The sequence below is a fragment of the Hyla sarda genome, chromosome 3 (genome assembly GCF_029499605.1).
Source record: "Hyla sarda isolate aHylSar1 chromosome 3, aHylSar1.hap1, whole genome shotgun sequence".
Lineage (NCBI taxonomy): Eukaryota > Metazoa > Chordata > Amphibia > Anura > Hylidae > Hyla > Hyla sarda.
This window is the reverse complement of record NC_079191.1, coordinates 384,578,007-384,601,869: the sequence shown is the minus strand read 5'-3', so window position 1 is coordinate 384,601,869 and position 23,863 is coordinate 384,578,007. Positions and strand designations below refer to the sequence as shown.

General features: G+C 46.5%; 2 protein-coding genes across 2 annotated transcripts in view; both read left to right on the top strand.

Annotated features, from left to right (window-relative positions):
- Window positions 1-237, top strand: part of LOC130362843 (uncharacterized) — a 195,681-nt gene extending 195,444 nt beyond the window's left edge. Inside the window, exon 22 of the mRNA XM_056567917.1 lies at window positions 131-237. The gene's annotated coding sequence lies outside the window, so the exon portion shown is untranslated. The remainder of the gene's footprint in view (window positions 1-130) is intronic.
- On the top strand, window positions 116-18,511 carry PNO1 (partner of NOB1 homolog). The gene is made up of 7 exons (XM_056567920.1): window positions 116-382; window positions 3,824-3,973; window positions 5,774-5,857; window positions 8,468-8,528; window positions 10,048-10,165; window positions 11,262-11,332; window positions 17,997-18,511. Exons 1-7 carry the CDS (start codon window positions 224-226, stop codon window positions 18,062-18,064), a joined length of 711 nt encoding a protein of 236 aa, XP_056423895.1. The 5' UTR covers window positions 116-223; the 3' UTR covers window positions 18,065-18,511.
- The last annotated feature ends 5,352 nt before the right edge of the window (window positions 18,512-23,863 follow it).

Below are 23,863 nucleotides of genomic sequence, written 5' to 3'. Positions count from 1 at the left end.
AAATGAATGTATAAGTAAACAGGCAGAAATGAAGGACAGCCCGGTCACGTGATAAGAGTGAAAGGGCGTTCGTGGTGGCCTGTTGCGGTGACGTCATTGTGAAAATGATCTATTTTTTTCTCTGCTATAGGTCTAGCCCTGCCTCTTTCTCTCTTTCTGCCCCGGATGTCCGTGGTTCACACGTGTTTTGGGAGAGAAGTTGCGCTTTAATAATATAAGAACGATGGAGACGGAGAGCGCAGCCGGGTCCGCCGAGGCCTTCACCAGCGTCAGGTCCAAGAGGGGCAAGAAGAGGCGGGCGGCCGAGGAAGGGGCCATGGACACCGGGGAGCAGCCCAGCAAGAGGCCGGACTTCCCACCCATCTCTGGGGAGCTGCTCATGGTGTGTATGTGGGGCTGCTCATGGTGTGTATGTGGGGCTGCTCATGGTGTGTATGTGGGGCTGCTCATGGTGTGTATGTGGGGCTGCTCATGGTGTGTATGTGGGGCTGACAGCGCTGGAGACACTATATAGTAATAGAGTTACATGGAAAGCAATCACTATTGTAGTGATCCCCAGCCCGTGGTCCTTCAGCTGTTGTAAGACTACAACTCCCAGCATGCCCTGACAGCCTTTGGCACTCGGGAAATCCTGGGAGTTGTAGTTTTGCAACAGCTGGGAAGCACTACCCTATTTGTCCATCCTAAATGTAGTGTAGTTGAGAAGTGTGGAGTTAGGATTGGTTCCTATGTGTCTGATGCAGACTTCTAGGGGGGGAAAAAAATAATTTTTTTTTTTTACATTTTATAATTTTTTATTTTTTATTTTTTTTTAAATCAACTGATTCCAGTAAGTCAAACAGATTTTTTTTTAAATTACTTCTATTTAAAAATCTTAATCCTTCCAGTACTTATCATCTGGATCATACAGCAGCTAAGTACTGGAAGGATTAAAGGAGTAGTCCAGTGGTGAACAACTTATCCCCTATCCTAAGGATAGGGGATAAGTTGCAGATCGCGGGGGGTCCGACTGCTGGGGCCCCCCGCGATCTTCTGTACGGGGCCCCGACAGCCTGCTGGAAGGGGGCGTGTCGACCTCCGCACGAATCGCCGGCCGACACGCCCCCTCAATACAACTCTATGGCAGAGCTGAAGCGCTGCCTTCGGCAATCTCCGGCTCTGCCATAGAGATGTATTGAGGGGGCGTGTCGGCCGCCGCTTCGTGTGGAGGTCGACGCCAGAGAGCCTGGCCCCCGTACAGAGATCGCAGGGGGCCCCAGCGGTCGAACCCCCCGCGATATCAAACTTAGCCCCTATCCTTAGGATAGGGAATTAGTTTTTCACCACTGGACTACCCCTTTAAGATTTTAAAATAGAAGAAATTTGCAAATCTGTTAACTTTCTAGCACCAGTAGATTTAAAAAAAAATTATTTTTAGCGGAATACCCCTTTAAATACTGTGTCCCCTCCAGCGCCCTCTATAGGCGGTGATGTAGCATACTGAACCCGCATTTGTTGTGGTTTGGGTAGGTGAGCGCTTCAGACCTGGGGGCCGTTGACATAGTGAAGTATCAGCCCCTGTGATCATGTTATGTGAATCTGCTGGGCTGTCTGTCAGAAAAGGGAGGGGCCACAATCACCTTAGATACTTGGCTACTTTGACATAAAGAGTGCCACGCCCCCTCCATTCACATATATGGGAGGGGGCATCATGCCCCCTCCCATAGACATGAATGGAGGCGGCATGGCGTCTCCAGTCCCGGAAAGAGAGAATGGAGACGCACCTTTGCATAGAATGTAGGTGCAGCACGGAGATTGCTGGGGTCCCAGCGGCAGGCCTCCCGCGATCAGACCTCTTATACCCTATCCTTTGGATTAAGAGAAGATGTCTTTGGCCGGAGTACCCCTTTAAATATCAGAGACAATCTCCTTCCTGCTTTTGTCCATCCCTTGGGGAGGGTCATTCATGAGAGAGGGAGAATCTGTAGAGATTACTAGACAACTGGATCAGCCTCCTCCTTCTCCCGAATGAATTCTGTCCTGTTATTTCGGGTGACTTTTCACCATAATCTGTCCTGTGCTTGTACATGAGAAGCTGCGCTATTTGTTCCCATTGTGTAACTTATATATGGCATTTTTCAGCAGCTTTCTGCTTTTCAGGCTTCATCTCTAATTTGCAGTTCTCCCAGAGATGCTGTCCGGAGCTCCCTCCTCCATAGACTTGTTTTGTAGACACAGGCCAAAGCTGAGCTTGAACTGATTTTTTTGGGAAGATTTAAGCAGCAACGGGGGGGAGAAAGTTTGACAGGAGAAAGAAGCATTTTTGTTTAATAAGATATATTACAAACAGGGCTGTGGAGTCGGTTGATAAATGTTCCAACTCCACCGTTTTTTGTACTTCCGACTCCTCTGTATTAATATGCGAATGTATTTATAAACACTTACAGTTGAATCCAAGAAGCTGTTCCACAAAGTTCTTCTAAGCTCTTCTAGCAGAGAGAGGTAATTGGGCAGAAGCTGCTTCCTTCTCCTTTTTGTGTGCTGATCTGCTGCTGAAGATAGGGCAGTGGGAGGATCCAGGAAGGGGCATTTATTATAAAACATGATTTCCCTAGTAGAAGCCCATAGTCATGTTTAAAGTTTAAGCTAACAGTTTACAAATTTTTATAGCCTTAGCTGAATGACAGCAGTTTTTCCAATGGTTTACAGCTTCAGTCTTGAACTATTGACCCTCCATTCCCTTCACTTAGACAAGTGTCTCTAGTCCTGCAAAAAACATATTTCCTTAACCCCTTATCAGTGAGAGGCTAGGATACCCATGGGTTCACTGTAACAGCAGAACACAACACTATGGAAAGTATAAGTATTGCCGCTCCTAATTGTGCGTTGCGTGCCATATAGTGAAGCACATGAAAAGCTTCTTCAGTCACTTAACGTGTTTGTTTTGCGGTTATGTGAGGCACTGCATGCATTGGTCTTTATTCTTACAGTAGAGAAGTCATTAATTATAACTTTTTGTGAATTGGGACATTTAAACTTTATTTATTTTAATTCCAATCTAAATTTATTCTGAGTTGGTGCATGGTTTGCCGACTCCAGGTACCCAAAATTTAGTCAGACTCCACAGCACAGATTACAAAGTCTCATATTAGCGCTTAATATAATATAATCGTTCCATTCAGTGCCTGTTTGAAGGCTGTGGACATACCACAGTATGGATAGTGTGAAGCAGCATGTTGGCTCAGTGCTGGGTTCCTGGGCTCATATTGAAACGGGCAACTTCTGCCGGGACCTTGTATGTTCTTGTTTGTATGGGTTTTATATTGATGGAATCTGTGTAAGTTTGCCTTATTATTGTGTCCCCCCCCCCCCCCCATTGGAAGATGTTGTTGGGTGGAAAGAGGGATCAGACATAGTGAATTTTATAGTAGTATTGGAGATAAGCCTCTGCCAGTGGTGACTGATCGTGGTATGCCAAGTTTAATGGAGTTGAGCTGGCAGCTAAATGTGCCCTAGGGCAGTTTATACCCAACCAGGGTGCCTCCAGCTGTTTAAAAACTACAACTCCCAGCATGCCCGGACAGCCAACGGCTATCCGGGCATGCTGGAAGTTGTAGATTTTCAACAGCTGGAGGCACCCTGGTTGGGAATACACTGCCCAAGGGTAATGGTTATCGTGTGTGTGTGTGTATATATACATGTCAGTCCTCGGCTGAGTAATATCTGTGGAAGGGGGGAAAGTAAGAGATTCCATCAAAACCCACCCTCTCATAGGAGACGTGGAAGGATATTACGATCTTATAGCAGTCATGGAAGCTCACAGGATATTACAATCTCTTTACAGGGAGACAAAGACGAAATGAGGAAGATCCCGGTCCCATCTCATAGATACACCCCTCTGAAAGAAAACTGGATGAAAATCTTTACTCCTATAGTGGAACACTTACAGCTTCAAGTCCGGTTCAACCTAAAGACAAGAAACGTTGAGATAAGGGTAAGACCTGGGTGTCTTTGACAATGACATAGTGAATAGAGCGGCCGTCGGCTCCCATGCTCTGCTGACACTCCAATCACACCCCCAACAGGCCTGTACTGGCCCAAAGAGGTCAACTACCGAGCTAGAGTGGGCCTCTACTGTCTAGTAGTAATGGAGGCGCAGTCTCTCTCTGTGGCTGACTGTGCAGATGACAACATCACAAGATGTTACAAGAAAACGGTCACATGATCACTCCCGCACTGACTGATGTGCGGGGGACGCGGATTCATATGATCCCTACCTTGTCGGATCTGTCCAGCCGTTCACCCGCAATCTTAGTTTTTCTATATATACAAATGTGGCTGTAACTGGCACTGGGTTTTCAGTAGCCTAGTGGCACTGTGACGTCAGCGCCGTCCGCTTATGAATATTCATCCCCCCTCCCTCCGGCTCTCCCTCTCCCCGCCGCTCCTAACTGGTCTTCACTGCGTATGTCAGGAAGCGGCACATGCGCAGTGAAGACCAGTTAGGAGTCAGAGAGGGGGATGAATATACATAAGCGGGCGGTGCTGATGTCACAGTGCCACTAGGCTATTGAAAACCCCGCCCGTGCCAGTTACAGCCACATTTTGTGTGTATATATAGAAAAACAAAATGTATTGTACCTATTGACGTCAGATGCCAGGTACCGGCCCACTAAGTGGTGTACTCCCCGCAGTCAAAACAAAAAATAAGTAACTATGTGAGAATAAATTATAGTTAAGGAAGTGCTCAATAAAACTTAACATTTATTAATGCTAGATAAAGGAAAGGTCATAAAATCACTCAATAGTGATGTATTATGAATCATACAATACAGTGTCTCCAATGCGACACTGATTTATAAAGAGTAGAATCACTGTTAATAAATCTCCTGAAGTGTCAAGGAGAAAGAAAGTACCCCTTTTAGCACAAAAGAATAAAGCCCAACGCGTTTCTAGCGCCACCGTCTTTACTGCGCCGTCCTCAGGGGATTTTTAGGGGATTATCTATAGCCCAACGGCAAGATATAGAAGTAAATAATGAATACACTTTGGCTTCCTTCACACTGCCGTCGGACTCGGCTATTTGGAGCTCCTCCGGGAACTCCGTCTATGTAAGGGTGAAAGCACCCTAACGTTGCATGCAGTTCACAGAGGGGACGTTCACATGTTTGCTCTCACATCTCATGTGGGAACTTCCTCCAGCACTCCTTATAGCTGACTACTGGCTGCTTTGTGCACTGAGGCGGTGTGACGTGCCCCCCGGCTCACACAGCAGGCTGATTGACAAGCCAGGAGCCTGCACAAAGCTCTGCTTATCCTGCCCTCACGTCCTGTATTTTGTATTTTTTTTCACCCAAATTTACACATTCATTTTTTCTTTTTTTTTTCTTTAAAGAATTTGTGTGTGGGGATGGGGGGGGGGGTCTTGTGTGTTCATTCCTTTATTTTTATTTTATTTTTTTCATAAACGAAAATCATATGCAGTAGACTTGTTTGACTTTGTGTTCATGTTTAATGGCGTTCAATGGGCTTGTTTCATTGATAAGCCCAGGGATTTCTACAAGCATTAAAGTCAGTGATCCCCAAACTGTGGCCCTCCAGATGTTGCAAAACTACAACTCCCAGCGTGCCTAGACAGCCTTTTGCTGTCTGGGCATGTTGGGATTTGTAGTTTTGCCACATCTGGAGGGCCACAGTTTGGGGATCACTGATTAAAGTGAATGGAACATGTGCGTACCCTTCTGCGACATGTGAATATACCCCTGATGGCCTCCATGTCTCCCTTTTTCTACAGACCTGTAAAGAGACTACAGATGTCGGCGCACTCACTAAAGCTGGAGACTTTGTGAAGGCCTTTATCCTGGGTTTCCAGGTGGAGGTAAGATTTCTTGTGCCACTTCTGTCTGCAATTGCCGGGCTTACACGGCCACGTGTGGAATCTCAAGGTTGAGTCAGAAGTGTTTTACTGAAGAGCCAATGGGAATAAGATACGTGCTTTAAACGGGAGGTGTCATAAAGATGCAGCTCGCTATATACATCTGCATTCCCTAACCAGCATGGCATCTAGTGGAAAAGGAGCAACATTGTGACAGTGCCTTGTCAGCTGCTCTAAAGGCTCCATACACAATCAAGTTGGCCAAGAACTTTAATGTCAGCAGCACTGGCTGACTGTCTAATCCAGTGATTCCCAACCAGGGTGCCTCCGGCTGTTGCAAAACTACTACTCCCAGCATGCCCGGACAGCCGAAGGCTGTCCGGGCATACTGGGAGTAGTAGTCTTGCAGCAGCTGGAGGCACTTGGTTGGGAATCACTGGTCTAATGTGTATAGAGGCCTTCAGGTCATGTCGACTGATAGAACATTGGTTGTGACTGTCCACGTGGATGTCCTGCTGGTTCTACAGCCACCATATGTGAAGACTAGAGATGAGCGAACTTACAGAAAATTCAATTTGTCACGAACTTCTCGGCTCGGCAGTTGATGACTTTTCCTGCGTAAATTAGTTCAGCTTTCAGGTGCTCCCGTGGGCTGGAAAAGGTGGATACAGTCCTAGGAGACTCTTTCCTAGAATTGTATCCACCTTTTCCAGCCCACCGGAGCACCTGAAGGCTGAACTAATTTACGCAGGAAAAGTCATCAACTGCCGAGCCGAGAAGTTTGTGACGAATCGAATTTACTGTAAGTTCGCTCATCTCTAATGAAGACCTTATCCACATAAACTCTGTTCACACTAGTATCATGGCGTGTGTGTGTGTGTATATATATATATATATATATATATATATATATATATATATATATATATATATATATATATATTAACACATACATCCTATCTATACTGTCATCCAAAAAAATGAATATAGGTGTCAGCTGTCAGCAGGAGGTCTGTGGTTCTAGTAAGTGGCCGTATACACTATGTATGAAAGTTGGTCGATCTCTTAAAGCAGTGTTTCCCGACAAGGGGGCCTCCAGATGTTGCAAAACTACAACTCCAAGCATAATTGAACAGCTTCTGGCAGCCTTTAGCTGTCCAGGCATTCTGGGAGTTGTAGTTTTGCAACACCTGGAGGCCCCCTGGTTGGGAAACACGGTCTTAGTGTTACTCCGATCATGCTCCAGCAGCGGGACATCTGTTTAAATCTCCTGGCAGCTTAGTAGCCCGAGACAAGTGATCAGAATACAGATTTTATAGAAGAACATAGACTTGCATAGGACTTCAGGTAAATATATATATACTGATTGCTGTATTCCCGGGCTCCATAATTGCTTAAGAGGTTGAAAGAGAGATCCTGCTGTTATACACAAAGAATCAGTTGTCCTTGCTGACAATAAGTGATTGATCATGTAGTTTGTGTGCGTGTTGTCAATGCAAATATTGAGCCATGCCATTTTGTTAGGGACCTTCTATATGCAGGTGGCAGTGTCATGGCTTGCACCAGAATTTCAACATATAATATATATATTTTGCTAAAAAAAAATAAAAAATAAAAAATGAACACTTAAACACAATGTAACTCCAAGTCAATGACACTTCTGTGAAATCACACTGTCCACTCAGGAAGCAACACTGATAATCAATTTCACATGCTGTTGTGCAAATGGAACAGACAACAGGTGGAAATTATAGGCAATTGGCAAGACACCTCAATAAAGGAGTGGTTCTTCAGGTGGTGACCACAGACCTCTTCTTAGCTGGTATGCTTCGTTGGCTGATGTTTTGATCACTTTTGAATGCTGGCGGTGCTTTCACTCTAGAGGCAGCATGAGACTGAGTCTACAACCCACATAAGTGGCTCAGGTAGTGCAGCTCGTCCAGGATGGCACATCAATGTGAGCTGTGGCAAGAAGGTTTGCTGTGTCTGTCAGTGTAGTGTCCAGAGCATGGAGGCACTACCAGGAGACAGGCCAGTACATCAGGAGACGTGGAGGAGGCTGTAGGAGGGCAACAACCCAGCAGCAGGACCACTGCCTCCGCATTTGTGCAAGGAAGAGCAGGAGGAGCACTGCCAGAGCCCTGCAAAATGACCTCCAGCAGGCCACAAATGTGCATGTGTCCACTCAAACAATCAGAAACGGACTCCATGAGGGTGGTATGAGGGCCGGTGATAGGCTGAGCACACTCATGTAAGGAGCTGGCCAATCACCGGCCGAGGCGGGACATCGCTGCGGCTGGTGATACGCTGACTGCTCTGTGACGTTCCGGTCCCCAGGAAGCAGCAAGAGGACCATGAGGCCGATACAGGAGCAACGGGGGAACGTAGGAAGGTGAGTTAAAGTTTAGTTTGTTTTTGCAGCCCAGGCACAAGAATATGTTACTGCCTGCACTAGTACATCACTCATAGCCAGTACTGCATTCAGTAGTCATCATGGAGTCTTCTGAGCTCTATACTGAAGGATTACAGGATGGCTGGGTCTGCTGTCTCCTGAGATCCCTTGGTGCTCATGTCCCCTGTTAAATGATTGTTAATGTCTTTTGTCTTTTCCAGGATGCACTGGCTTTAATCCGACTCGATGATCTCTTCTTAGAATCCTTTGAAGTTACAGATGGTAAGTCCTAGGATTAAATGCTCATTAAGCAGACAATGTAAAGGAAGATCTTGACATCTCTGTGCAACCTACTTTCTGGGGAGGCTAATGATGTACTTACCTGTGCTGCCGAGGACACTTAGATATATGCAACTTGACACCAAGGCAAATCTGATATATTGAGGTGGTTGTTGATGGCAGCGTACAGTCCTCTAGACTTTAAAGGAAATGCAGGCTTGTAGTGTGGGTGATACTGATCTAAATTATACTTACAATGTCCAGAATGGTCCAGCCGTTGGGCCGTTATTGCAGTTTTTCTTTTTATGTAAATTTAGTTCCTTGGGCACGGGTGGAGTTAGGGCCGGAGCTCCGGGCACCCGACTTGATCTTTTGCTGGGTGGGTGCTCTGCCCAGCTCATCAATATGCATGTCCTCCCTCCCTGCTCTCACGGCAGGTTTTCGCCACGGCGCATGCAAAGTACACCCGGAACCGGCGTCTGTTTCAGCCTCATTCCCGCTGCCAGCAGTGAACTGTGAGGATGCACAAAGGCATGAGGGTAAATGAGGCTAAAACTGACTCCGCTGCCAGGTGTACTTTGGGAGCGGCACATGCGCCGTGGCGAAAACCTGCCATGAGAGCATTGAGGGAGGCCATGCATATTGATGAGCCGGGCGGAGCGCCTGCCCGGCATAAGATCACAGGGGGTGTCCGGAGCTCCGGTCCTAACTGTCCATGACAGATTTCCTTTAAATATGTCAACATTCAGGCGCTGCTGTTCTAGTCAAACTAGGGCACAGGACCCATGGGCAGGGTGATAACTTGTTACTGAGCATTATCTCTTCTTATAACAGAGCAAATAGGCACTATGACAGTGTTCAGACCTCCACCGAGCAGAACCAGCCAGGACTAAAGTAAAGAGATCCAGCTCACCAGGATACTGTATAAAAATGGGATACTTTATTCAAAACTTCTTGAGAGACAGGCAGTAAAGGCCGACTCGTTTCGATCCTCCCAGGGCTCTTAAACTTGGCATAACCAGCCGGGACTAGTCCGCACTCGGCATGTTTTCTGTCGGCTCTGTGTCACATGACAGACATCTTCTCAGTGTAAGGCTAGGTTCAGACTACAGAATTTCCGACAAATTCAGTCGTAAAATTTCCGTCAGAAATTCCGCTTGCTAAAATGTCTAGTGTAATGAATGGGTTTCCTTACAAATTTCCGCCTGAAGAATGGGGTTGCTTTTTCTTCAGGTGGAAATCCGCGCGGAACACATTGCAGTCTTTTGGAGACTGCAGTGTCCGCGTGGTCCTATCGCCGACTGATTCAGCTGGCGCTGGCCGCACTCGGAGTCTCCGGGCGGAAATGTTCTGCCTGGAGATTCCGTAGTCTGAACCTAGCCTAAGTCTATGGAGCGTGTCTAAATCTCGTGAGACACAGCAGGGAGAGGAGCGCGCTTTCTTCATGACACTTTTTAACATAATATCCCCCGTGTAAGATTTAGTAAGCCAGCTTTGTTTTAATTTTTTTTATTCTCTACAGTGAAGCCCTTAAAAGGAGACCATCTTTCTCGTGCTATCGGCAGAATAGCTGGAAAAGGAGGAAAGACAAAGTTCACCATTGAAAACGTTACAAGGACAAGGATAGTACTTGCTGACTCGTAAGTGTATGCTGCCAGATCGGTCTATAAGGGGAAATAGTCACCTTGTAAAATTATAGTAGCAAGAGCGACCGCAGACAATTGGCTACTTTATCACCTTCTGGGAAAGCTGGGTAATAATGTATAGCAGTGTTTACCAACCAGTGTGCCACCAGCTGTTGCAAAACTACAACTCCCAGCATGCCCGGACAGCCGTTGGCTGTCCGGGCATGCTGGGAGTTGTAGTTTTTCAACAGCTGGAGACACCCTGTTAGGAGTGAAAATCAAATGACTAATTTCTTCTCCTCAATAACTAAAGTTCTAAACCTGCACTAAAGCGGTATTCCCACCTCATAGTCATATCGCTAGTATATGTTATCACTTAATAAATGGTGAAACCTAAAGATAGATAGATAGATAGATATTTTTATATATTCCAGAAGGTTAAACAGATTTGTAAATTACTTCTATAAAAAAATCTTAATCCTTCCAATAATTATCAGCTGCTGAAGCAGAGTTCTTTTTGGTCTGGCAACAGTACTCTTTGCTGACACCTCTGCTTGTCTCGGGAACTGCACAGAGTAGAAGAGGTTTGCTATGGGGATTTGCTTCTACTCTGGACAGTTCCCGAGACACGTGTCATCAGAGAGCACTTAGACAGAAAAGAACAACTCAACTTCAGCAGCTCATAAGTACTGAAAGGATTAAGATTTTTTTTTAATAGAAGTCATTTGCTGGGAGTTGTAGCTTTGCAACAGCTGGAGGCACAGTGGTGTATGGTGTGATATGGTAGTGTTTCTCGGCTTTACACACTGCGATAGTAAATGGTGCCGTGTTGCTCCTATATCACTATCTTACCCCTAGGCTTAGTTAAAGGATCTATCTATATGGTCACTTGTGCTCTCAGCAATTGGACATGCCTGATCTCCCTGCCCGAGCTGGTGTTGACATCATTCAGCAAATTGAAACCCCTGATTTAAATCCTAAAACCTATAACAAAATGGCTTTTTTTTTTTTTTTTTAAATAAATATTTAATTTATTATTTTTTTTATTGAATTGTAATTTTATATTTGTGACTTAATTATTTTTTATATATTTTTTATTTTTTTTTTAAAGAAAAATACACATATTGGGATCATTTCAAAACATCAAGATGGCGCGAACGGCGATTTGTAACCTCATCCTTGGTAAGTGTAGCTGCCATTACAAGCCATTATGCTTTAAGAGGTCATTCCGCGATTTAAATGGCGCAGGACTGTGACACACATCCGTATTCTAGATCTTCTTTGGGATCTCCAATATAAAGCCCATAATGTACTGCCCTGACTAATCTGTTGTCAATATACGACTGCATTGTAATGACATGATGCCCGACAAGCAGTCTGCTTTTATATTCTCCTACTACAGCATAAAGGACTGAAATGCATAGAAAATTACGAGGATGTGCCCGCAGTTTCCGGTTTGAGGTCCAGCATCTGGCAACTGCTGCAACGGTGATGGGCTGAGTACTCAACCAATAAAGGGGTACTCCAGTGGAAAACTATTTTTAAATCAACTTGTGCCAGAAAGTTACAGATTGGTAAATTACTTCTATTTAAAAATCTTAATCCTTTCAGTACTTATCAGCTGCTGTATACTACAGAGGAAGTTGTATAGTTCATTTCAGTCTGACCACAGTGCTCTCTGCTGACACCTCTGTCAGGAACTGTCCAGAACAGGAGCAAATCCCCATAGGAAACCTATCCTGCTCTGGACAGTCCCTGACACGGACAGAGGAGTCAGCAAAGAGCACTGTGGTCAGACCAAAAAGAAATTCAAAAATAAAAGAACTTCCTCTGTAGTATACAGCAGCTAAGTACTGCATTGAGGGAAAAAAAATTCAACCAGAGTACCCCTTTAAAGGGAACCGGTCATCACTTTCATGCTGCCTGAACCACAAGTCATTAAGGTTATTCCCAGTGGCTTCTGCCTGCGTTGCTGTTCTTAAATGATAGATCTGTCCATGTTTGCGTGTAGGGAGAGATCTATGCAAAATCAAAGGTATTCGTCCAGCACAGATTGCAAGGTGGCTCAGTGGAGCTCACATAACCCCCCACCATGTGATTACAGGGGTTTATTAGCTAAAAAAGGGTCCTGATTCAATGATGTAGCTTGGCCAGGCATATCATTATACAGTGAATGGAATCTAATGATTTCATTTAGGGTCTACTATGGGGACTTAGAAAATGTAATATAAAATAAAGTTTGTAAAATGATTTTAACACCCCCCCCCCCCCCCCACCCCCCCCCCCCCAAAATATGAAGTTACTTTAAGTTTCCACCTGCAAATAATTTTTGGGTTTTGTCTCAAATTTAATGGTAAAATTAAAGATCTCATTACTAAGTATAATTGTTTGGGCAAAAAACAAGCATAAGAGAAACATATCTCCTATGCAAAAGAGGGGTCTGATTGCTGGCATCACCCTGTAATCTACTGTACGGTGCCCAGGCTCTCTCCTCGCACGAAGCAGAAGCTGCCATTCTCCCCTTTATATCTCTGTGGCAGTGCCAGAGATAGCTGAGTGGCTCTCCCATAGAGATATATGGGGGGGGGGGGGGGCATGTAGGCCCCTGCTTTGTGCAGAGGTCGTGACACTCCACTCCCAGGGAGCCATGGCCCTGTACAGGAGATCACGGGGGTCCCAGTGTCTTGACCGCCCCAGCAATCCCAAACTTTACCCCATGATGCTTCTCCCTTAAAGGGGTACTCCACTGGAAAACATTTTTTAGTTATTTATTTATTTCTCGGTCTGAAACCATTGGGGGACACAGACCGTGGGTATATGCTCTTGCCGCTAGGAGGCGCTGACACTAGGCAAACCAAAAAAGAGTTGGCTCCTCCCCGGCAAGCTATACCCCGCCTACTGGCCCTGAGCTTATCAGTTTTAGCTTAGTGTCCTAGGAGGCCTAGGAGGATTTCTCCAGACCTGGTCTTCTATTTTTTTCTTATTTTATAGTTAGGGACTGTTTAGTTTCTTTCTTTTTATTTTTTCACTGTTTTCAGGTGGGGGTTCAGGAGCATGGCGCTTCCTGTTCCCCCATATGCGGCTAAGGGACACGGGTCATAATATACAAATGCACCGGTAACCCCTTCCCGCCAACGGCCAGCACCTGGGGTAGCACCGTTGGGTCCAGGTCCCCCTGCTTTCCCTGCTCGTCCTGGTCTGTAGCAGCATGACGTGATGCAGGCATCCATAAGTCTGGCTGAAGACATCTTCAGGTAGAAGACATCTTCAGGTGAGTATATTCTAGGGGGAGCCCTCCTTTTTATTTCTAGTTAACCTCTGGAGACCCCTAGAATTATGTCGTCCCCCCGCCCCCAACCCTACTTTTAAAGGACTGGGGGCACTTCAGGGGTATTGAGCTCTTCGCAGGGTCAGGGTGCCGGGTCAGCGTTTCCCTCTCCTTCCCTGCCCCTGTATTTTTACTAGTGCAGTTGCTAGTGGCTGGCTCCTCCCCGGCCCCCCCCCCGCTCTCTCTCTTTCTCTTTACCTCACGGAGGATACGGGGGCTGCCATCTGCTTCCAGTTCTGGGACACAGTCACTAGTTTCCGCCTTCTCTTCCAAACTGTCTTCGCCATCTGTTTCTGGAGCCCCTGAGGCTTCAGCAGAGTGCGTGGGAACCGCCCCCCTCCAGAGTGGGTTTCATCCCTTTCCTGGTCAATATCCGATTTGGCTAAGGTCTCAAAGTTGGTGGTTTTGGCCTTGGAGAGGTCATCCCTGCGAGGCTCTACGGGCTCACGCTCGGTTTCCCCGGAACTGCTTTTTCCCTGCGCTTCTAAGTGCGCTAAGGTAGTTCCCTCCGGCTCCTCATGGGAGCAGGTCCAGGGCGGCCCCTCGTTTCATAGGTCTCTCTCTCCCTCCCTGGTCCTGGGGCGTAACTCATCTTCTAGGGGTCGTTCTCCGGGTCGGCATTCTAGGTCTCCGTCCTCTCATCCTAGGTCTCCTTCACCCCCGGCGAGGGCTGCCTCCGCTGACTCCCGTTCCTCAGGGGAAGCGGTAGAAGAAGGTTCAGATTCCGCCTCGGATCATGAGGATTACTCTACAAAGCCCGATGTGGTGGACTGTTTAGTGTCAGCCATAAGGGACACCTTTCATCTGGAGGACCCTGGAGCTTCGGATCCTAATCCAGAAGTCTCCTTTCGCCGATCTTGGCATGCTCCCAAGGCGTTTAGCTCTCATGCAGAGTTTGACACTGTGCTGGACGCTGCCTGGAAACACCCTGTGAGGCGTTTTCAGGGACTCAAGAAGGTGCAAACACGTTTTCCCTTCCCTCAGGACCTAGTCACTAAGTGGACTGTTCCGCCTAAGGTTGACCAACCAGTTTCCCGCCTGTCCAAGTCCACTACGCTACCCGTTGCGGATGCAGCATCCCTTAAGGATCCGGCGGACAAGAAAATGGAAAATTTAGCGAAGTCCGCATTTGAGGTTGTTGGGGCCTCATTTCTCCCCACCTTTGCCTCCACTTGGGTGGCAAAAGCGTTGTCAGTTTGGGCTTCTCAGCTCCGCCAGGGGGCCCTTGCTGGAACTTCCAGGGAAGAACTGGCAGAAGCAGCTCTCAAGCGGGCGATTTCCTTTGTTCAGCCTCTTTGGAATCCGCTCTCTGTTCGGCATTTGCCTCGGCCAACTTGGTTGCGATTCGTCGCGCCATGTGGTTGAAAGCGTGGGATGCCAACGCTGCGTCGAAGAGGTCTCTGACGGAGCTACCCTTCTCGGGTTCCCGCCTCTTCGGAAAACGTTTGGATGAGATTATTTCTGATGCTACGGGAGGTAAGAGTTCTCTATTTCCACAGAACAGGGCTCGGAGCCCCGCCGGAAGTCGACTTCCTTTCGGTCAGCGGCTCAGTCGCCCATCCAAACAGGCGCAGCCCCCTCCTCGCAGAGCACCCTCTTTTAGGGCGCCCCCATCATGGAAGTCGGGCAACCGATCTGGAGGTTTCGCTGCCAAATCGTAAGCCTGCCTCTTCCTGAAGGGGCGCCCCGACCTGCGTCGGGTGGGAGGGCGGCTGTCTCTTTTTCAGGACATCTGGCTGTCTCAGGTCCAGGATGCCTGGGTGAGAGATGTTATTTCAGGAGGCTACCGCATAGAATTCTCTTCTCTCCCAAGACACCGTTTCTTTCAATCCCGCCCTCCTCAGTCCCCTCCCTTGGTGGCGGCTTTTCAGTCGTCTCTGCGTTCTCACCTCTCCCAGGGGGTGATTGTGCCGGTTCCTCCGGGGGAACCCGGGTCAGGGTTCTATTCAAACCTCTTAGTCGTTCCCAAAAAGGAAGGCTCCGTTCGTCCCATCCTGGACCTCAAGTTGATCAATCGCCATCTACGCCTCCGTCATTTTCGGATGGAGTCCCTCCGGTCTGTGGTGGCCTCCATGGACCAGGGCGAGTTTCTTTCCTCAGTGGATATCCGAGACACCTATCTCCACATTCCGATCTTCCCGGCGCATCAGCGTTTCCTTCGTTTCGCAGTGCCGGAGGGTCATTTTCAGTTTGTGGCGCTCCCGTTTGGTCTGGCCACGGCTCCCAGGGTCTTTACCAAGGTCATGGCGGCGGTCATTGCCATCCTTCGCAGCCGGGGGATCTCCGTCCTTCCCTACATGGACGACCTCTTAATCAAGGCCCCCCTCTCGGTCCGAGAATTTGGAGAGCCTGCAGATCACACTTCACACCCTGTCCTCTTTCCGCTGGGTCATCAACTGGGAGAAGTCGCATCTGCTCCCCTCCCAGTCCCTTATTATTCTGGGACTCCTTTTCGACACCGCAGTAGCCCGGGTTCGTCTTCCCTTGGACAAAAGGCACTCCGTCGCCTGAGGCGCCCCACCCTGGTCCCGATTCGCTTCTGCATGGAGGTCCTGGGCCGTATGGTGCCATGGAAGCAGTCCCCTTCGCCCAGTTTCATTATCGTTCCCTCCAACTGGCCATTCTGGGCAGGTGGGACAAGTCCCCTTTGTCCCTGGATCGCAGGATTCTTCTGCCCCTGGCAGTACGTCAGTCCCTTCTCTGGTGGCTCCACTCTCCCCTTCTTCTGGAGAAGTCTTTTCTTCCCCTCCAGTGGCAGATAGTCACCACCGACGCGAGCCTCATGGGTTGGGGAGGGGTTTTTCGGGACATGACGGTCCAGGGTCACTGGTCCCTCGGGGAATCCCGTCTCCCCATCAATATTCTGGAGCTTCGGGCGATCTTCCTTTGCCGCCTCCATTGGGAACGTCTCCTTCTGGGTCGACCGGTTCGGGTTCAGTCGGACAATGCGACAGCCGTTGCATTTATCAATCCCCCCGCCCCCCCACCCCCCCCCCCCCCCCTTGGTGCTTCATCAGTATAAGGTGGTTTTCCGTCCACCTCCCTCCTTCCTGCCCAAGGTAGTTTCCCCCTTTCATGTAAACGAGGAGATCGTTCTTCCTCCTTTTTGCCCCTCTCCTTCCAATGCCAAGGAGCGTTCTCTTCACACCCTTGATGTGGTCCGGGCAGTCCGGATTTATCTGTCGGTCACCTCCTCTTTTCGTCAAGGGGACTCCTTCTTCGTGATTCCTGAGGGTAGTTGTAAGGGTCTTCCGGCCTCCAAGGCGACCATTGCTCGGTGGATTCGCTCGGCCATTTCGGAATCGTACCGCCACGAGGCAAAAGTGCCACCCTTTCGGGTGACGGCGCATTCCACGCGTTCTGTTGGGGCTTCTTGGGCTCTCCATAATAGGGCTTCTGCCCTGCAAGTCTGTAAGGCGGCCACCTGGTTGTCCTTGCATACATTCGCAAAGTTTTATCAAGTGCATACTTTTGCATCGGCTGATTCTAGTTTGGGCCGCAATGTGTTGCAGGCGGCAGTAGCATCCTCCTCTGCTTGATTTGGGTTGAGTGTTTTTTCTCCCCACCCTGGGGGCTGCTCTGGTACGTCCCGCGGTCTGTGTCCCCCAATGGTTTCCGACCGAGAAAAGTTGATTTTTTTTATGCTTACCGTAAAATCTCTTTCTCGGAGGACCCATTGGGGGGACACAGCGCCCACCCACAGTTTGGGTAGAGTTTGTTTGCTCTGTCCGAGAGGTGGTTCGTTTTTTTTTTTTTCTTTCCTCTGGTTCTCTCGGACTTTTGCTGGTGTTTTCTCTTTTTTTGTCGGTTGCCTCCTATTGCTTTGAGACTAAACGGATAAGTTCAGGGCCAGTAGGCGGGTATAGCCTGCCGGGAGGAGCCGACTGTTTGCCTAGTGTCAGCGCCTCCTAGTGGCAAGAGCATATACCCACGGTCTGTATCCCCCAATGGATCCTCTGAGTGAGATTTTTACGGTGAGCATAAAAAATCTACTTTTTTAAATTCAACTGGTGCCTGAAAGTCAAACAGATTTGTAAATTACTTCTATTAAAAAATTCTTAATCCTTTCAGTACATTTTAGGAACTGTCCAGAGCAGGATAGGTTTTCTATCCTGCTCTGGACAGTTCCTAAAATGGACAGAGGTGTCAGCAGAGAGCACTGTGGTCAGGCAGAAAGGAAATTCAAGAAGAAAAGAACTTCCTGTGGATCATAATAGCAGCTCAGAAGTACTGAAAGGATTAAGATTTTTTAATAGAAGTGTTTTACAAATCTGTTAAACTTTAAGGGAAAAGAAAAATGTTTTCCAGTGGTGTACCCCTTTAAGACCAAAATGGTCCATGTCCTTAAGGGGTTCAATGGCCATCAAATAGGCTCTGGTCAGACCAGGTTTCTACCAGGACATTTTTGAGAACGCAGTATTTCTGCCTCACCAGTCATCAGTCACTTTTCTGATTGTTTTAATGAATTGTAAAACCTTATTACACATTTTGGTTTGTTCATTTTTCTCACCCCAACAGGAAGTCCGCCATCAAAAGTATATGGAAATATACGTGCTGTGGCAAGCAGGTCGGCAGAACGATTTTAACTCTAGTGAAGATTATGGCGGGTATACAGCAGATGCCTGTACCCCATGGATGTCCCTTATAGTTCTGGCTCCTCTGATCTGGCCTTAGGATGTTCCCTGGTGACATATGAAGACTTGTGCATTTATCCAGGTTTTAGAATCCGTATGGGAAAGGTATAAAACAGAATGAAATGGACAAGCTGTAATACTGGGATGGCAGCTTTATATCTGAAGGGTGGACATCCCAGGTTTTCATGGATACCAAAGTCTACTTTATTGGCAGCGGATCGCTCAAGAATCATGCCTGCCCGACAATATGCCGGTGCCCGGTGTCATCTAACCTCAACAGCTCAATATCTGAAAAACATACCAAAAAAATTTTGTAAATGAATCGAAGCCGCGACAACAAATCTGTATTTTGTTGAAACTGAATTGCAATAAATTATTTCCGGGTTTCTTCACTATAAATCACTTATTCGTATACAGGTTGTGACAGTACAGCAGAGAACAGTCTGATGTTTTCACACTATATGTTTCTCCGTTTAAAAGACCCGTTACAATGTCCCGTTAACAAAACCCTTAAATGGCTGTTACAAAAAAAATCCCATTCAAGTCTATGGGATTTTTAGATTATCCGTTATAGCTCGTTATGAATGACGGACATCATTTGTGACGGGAGAAAAATTAGTGCATGTAATGTTTTTTTTTTTTCTCCTGTCACAAATAACAGAGCAACAGTATAGTGTGATCCCTCAACTTACAATGGCCTCAACATACAATAGTTTCAACATACAATGGTCTTTTATGGACCATCGTAACTTGAAACCAGACTCAACATACAATGCTATGGGATCTGCGAAATGTGTCAAGGGCTGGAAGAACCGACCAATCAGAATAGGCATTCACTGGTAAAAACCCCTGTATTACTGAAGTGCATGCACTGACTGGTGTCTGGTAGCGCCCCCTACAGTACAGGGAGGTATTGCATGTTCTGTACTCTTTACCTGTGCCAGGGTTAGTAAGGGCGGCTCCATTTTACTTTTTTAGGACATTGTGTACTGTACAGGACCCTGAAGAGACTCCTGTTCTCTACATAGACCAGTGTTTCCCAACGAGGGTGCCTCCAGCTGTTGCAAAACTACAACTCACAGCATGCCCGAACAGCCTTTGGCTGTCTGGGCATGCAGGGAGTTGTAGTTTTGCAAAAGCTGGAGGCACCCTGGTTGGGAAACACTCAATTAGACAGTGATTTACAGCTCCTAGCAGATCTTTCTTACTTTTATATGTAAGGACCTAGGTGATCACTAGTGATAACCTTCCATCCATAGGTCCACTTTGGGTTAAATCATAGGTCACTTATGACACAATGGTCACATGACCAGGAGTTCACAGGTCCTGCAACTAGAGAGCAGTGCAAGGGACTCTGGATAATAAAGGTAAACTGCAGATTAGGCAGAAGAGCTGTCCTTGTTTGCTTTTTCAAGCTTCTCCTATACTACTGCCACTGTGGGAGGGATGGGGGATCGGGAAATTGTTGCTGCCAGTGGGAAAGGGTGGTTTGTGGACTAAATGCTATTGCCAGAGAGGAGCATTGTATTTAAATATAAGACAGCTAGTGCTGCTGTATTAAGGTATCAGGGGTTTTGGGATGGTGGTATTTAGTTTGCAATGATTAACGTAATATAGGTACTACAGTGTGTTTTTTTTTTTTTTTTTTTTACACCACTGGAGGGACTCCAGCAACACCATGGATTCACGAGTGAGCCCTGAGGAGAAAAAGCAGTCTAGCCTTACAGGGGTACTTTGGTGGAAAACTCCATAGCAAAGAAATCCCCATAGCAAACATATGCTGCTCTGGACAGTTCCTAAAATGGACAGACGTCAGAGAGCACTGTGGTTGTGACAGAAAATAAATCCCAAAAGAAAAGTAACTTATAAATCTGTTAGTAACTAAATCGCAAAATTTTTAAACTACTACTGAACTACTACTACTACATCGGAGGGGCTGTGCTCCACAACACGGGAGCAGACTTAGGGGGAAACACTGGAGCTGCTGATCCTGGCTCCGGTCCCGGCGGCTGTATGCAAGCCTCAGTGTACCGTGGCCTGGCCCCTCCCATGTGAGTCTCCCTGTTCTCCTCCCAGCAGTGCCCGATTCTCCCCACCACAGCTGGCTGCCGTTTATATATGGTGCAGCCGTGCGGTGGGTGTAGGAAGCTGCTCAGGAGCTGAGCTCTCTTCATGCTGACTAATGCCGAACACTGATCAGGTTGATGGCTGGCATTAACCCTTTAGATGCTGCAATCAAAGTTGATTGTGGCGTCTAAAATGGCGAAAACTTATGCCAGTGCCTCAGTGGAGCTGATCAGGACACCTGTGGGGTCCTGATCAGCTGAGAGGACAGGTGGAGGTTCCTTACCTGCCTCCGGCTTGTCCAATCGGTGCTCCAAAAATGCAGACAGCCTGTAGTAATGGAGCACTGATCAGTGCTGTGCTATAGGCTCTTATGGCACAGCACAAGATTACAAGTAATAGTCCCCAATTAAAACAAAACCTATAAGTTGGGCATCTTTGGAATCGTCTGAACCAACAAAATAAAGATAAGGTGTAATTTTAAATGAAAAGTGCACTGCGTAGAATACCCCCCCCCCACTCCCAAAAGGTGCTAAATTGCCTCCCCTCCCCCCAAAAAAAATTTCTCTCCCACGATTTATATATTTTGTTTCATCATAGGTTTTAGGGTAAAATGAGTGTAATTACAAAGTACATAAAACAAGCCCTCTTATGGGTTACACAGCATGTGCACCAATCTTTTGGTCCAAACTGTGCCAGATTTCGGTCTTGTAATGTTAATGTCTTGTAATACCTCATTTACTAAGAGCTGTGTACCTTCAAACAGAGTTTTTTTTTTTTCTACCAGAGAATCTGGTCCATAAAAGTTTGGTTGAGGCTATCTTATTGTCTAAGCGGAAGCAGTTCAGTGCTTAGTGTAACCCCTTCCTTGTTACTTCTGCTTTACATTCTGCTCACCTAGCACTTTGCAAAGCCAGTGCATAAGTAACCCTTTCTAAATCCCCATGTTATCTATATTACTGTACTGTAAATCATCCCCCAGCATAGTGCCAGCAAGCTCAGTGCACATTTTCCAGCACTATGCCATGGCATAACAAAGCAGAATGTTCAGCGCTGTGATTGGCCAGAGAATGAAAGGGAAGTTTTGTGTGTACTACTGGCAAATAGCCAATAAACATAGCCAACATGGATATATTGAGCAAACGACTTTGTAGGAAGGAGTGGGGTTCAACGGCGCTGATCGGAACAGGCACAGGAGGTAAGCTAAGAAGGGTTTATTGGGTGAAAAAAAGTCAAATTTTTACCCAATAAATACATTTTACATTACCTGCTGTGCCTGTTCTCATCAATTTGTATCTGTTACATCCAGATCAAGAACAAAAAGTCCACAGCACTCACCCTGTGAGTTAACTCTTCTAGGTCACTGGAATGTCAGTGGCTTTAAGAAGCGCATGTTGTATGAAATGATCAACGCTCTAAATGTCCATTTACAGAATGGAATAAAGCACAAAGTTTTATCTCACCAGGTGAGTGCCACAGACCTTTTTTTTTTTTTTTTTTTTTTTTCCCCCCCCTTGATCTGGATATCTGTAAACTGGACTTTTAGAAGAACTTTTTTTTGGATTTCATCTGTTGCATCCTTGTCACCACAGTAAGGTGAATGACTAAGTAGTACACTTGTGACTTGCATTGGAGTAGTACAGTGAGGTGATTGGCATTGGAATAGTAGTACACCAGTGACTGACGTAGTGGTAGTAGTACAATGAGGTGACTGTTATTGGAATAGTAGTACACCGATGACTGACATAGTGTTAGTACAATGAGGTGATTGGCATTGGAATAGTAGTACACTGGTGACTGACATAGGGGTAGTAGTACAATGAGGTGATTGGCATTGGAATAGTAGTACACCAGTGACTGACATAGGGGTAGTAGTACAATGAGGTGATTGGCATTGGAATAGTAGTACACCAGTGACTGACATAGGGGTAGTAGTACAATGAGGTGACTGTTATTGGAATAGTAGTACACCAGTGACGGACATAGTGGTAGTAGTACAATGAGGTGACTGTTATTGGAATAGTAGTACACCAGTGACGGACATAGTGGTAGTAGTACAATGTGGTGATTGGCATTGAAATAGTGGTGGTAGTAGTACAATGAGGTGATTGGCATTGGAATAGTGGTGGTAGTAGTACAGTGAGGTGACTGTTATTGGAATAGTAGTACACCAGTGACTGACATAGGGGTAGTAGTACAATGAGGTGAGGGTGTACATATCATAGAGACAGACCATGCAGCTGCCATAAGGCCCTTGGAGAAAGGGGGACCCAGCCTTAATTGGTCTAAAATCTTTTCCTAGGTGTAAGAATTTGATCAGGGCTTCTCTAGCCACCAGGGAACTGCATTGTCAGCAAATAAAGGGATGAGGTTATGGATCTAAAGGACTTCAAAAATCAGCACTCTGTTTTTATGGACTGTCCATGAATTCACAGGCTTTTGACCCTGCATTTGCCACTTTTGTAGGTTCCCAGCGCTTTGTGTCTCCAATACACAACATCTCTGTTAGGCTGCAGTGTAGAGCCGAATCTAGAGTTAAATGGCTCCATAGATCCCTGTATACCAAACAGAAGCCAAAAGTGTGTCATTTTGGCCTCTGTTCGAGAGACATATAGGGGGAGATTTATCAAAACCTGTGCAAAGGAAAAGTTGTCTAGTTGCCCATAGCAACCAATCAGATCTCTTCTTTCATTTTTAACAAGGCCTCTGCAAAATGAAAGAAGGGATCTGATTGGTTGCTATGGGCAACTGGTCAACTTTTCCTTTGCACAGGTTTTGATAAATCTCCCCCATAGTGGGGTCCACTGGATGGGATTGCATAAACCCCTGTGTCATTCCACTGAACTAGATCCTGTAACAATATGGATAAGGTGTGGCATATTTTATGTTTTTACAATAGGACCCAATGTATGAAGAATGCCACTAAAGTATTTATGGGATGTATACTTTGGGGACTTCTCTCAACAAGTATGTCCAGTGGACACTTAAACGATGTGTGAAATTTCCCTTTTTCCACAATCATAAGATGTTTTAGTCACTGACAGCTGCTGTAGCCTTTAGCGTTTATAAAGTGACTGTTAGTGAACAGAATAGCTGATGATAGAGCAGAGGTCCTGTGTATGGGGGCGGCTGCTCACCAATCAGCTGCCAGGGAGGGGGTCACAAAAAAAGAAACTTTTGATATGTCACATTTTAATCAGTTGAGGGCTCTGTGCTGAGACCCCCACTGCTCGGGGATATATAGCAGTGTCCATAAATTCCCAGTTTTCAAATGAACCTTTAACTCATTCATCCTTTCATTCGGAGCTCCACCTTGCTTCACTATAAAATACAACTATACAATCATTTCACTGACTGTATAGGAATAACAGAAAAGGGCAGAATGCATGTGCTGACAATGTTCTGATCGGATGGAGAAACATTCTTCGTGGTTTTCCTAATAGACAATTTAATGAAAGCATCTTTGGATTGGCCAGAGCGGTTTCAGATGTGCAGAACATCCATGAGGCCACCAAGAGAAGACTCCATCATACTCAAACACTCCGCTCAGTAGTTGTACAACGCTTGCCTGGAAATATGACTGGGGATGAGTGAATGACAAGATAGCTTTGTGCCTGTCAATCACAGGCGAGGGGTGGGGGGCAGATATTTGGTTGGAATATCTGGGCACTTCAGGTGATAAGGAAT

Coding starts and splice junctions, on each gene's coding strand:
- PNO1 (XM_056567920.1), top strand. CDS start 224: ATGGAGACGGAGAGCGCAGCCGGGTCCGCCGAGGCCTTCACCAGCGTC. Junction 3,974..5,773: donor CAAGAAACGTTGAGATAAGG/GTAAGACCTGGG, acceptor CTTTTTCTACAG/ACCTGTAAAGAGACTACAGA. Junction 11,333..17,996: donor GATTTGTAACCTCATCCTTG/GTAAGTGTAGCT, acceptor TCACCCCAACAG/GAAGTCCGCCATCAAAAGTA.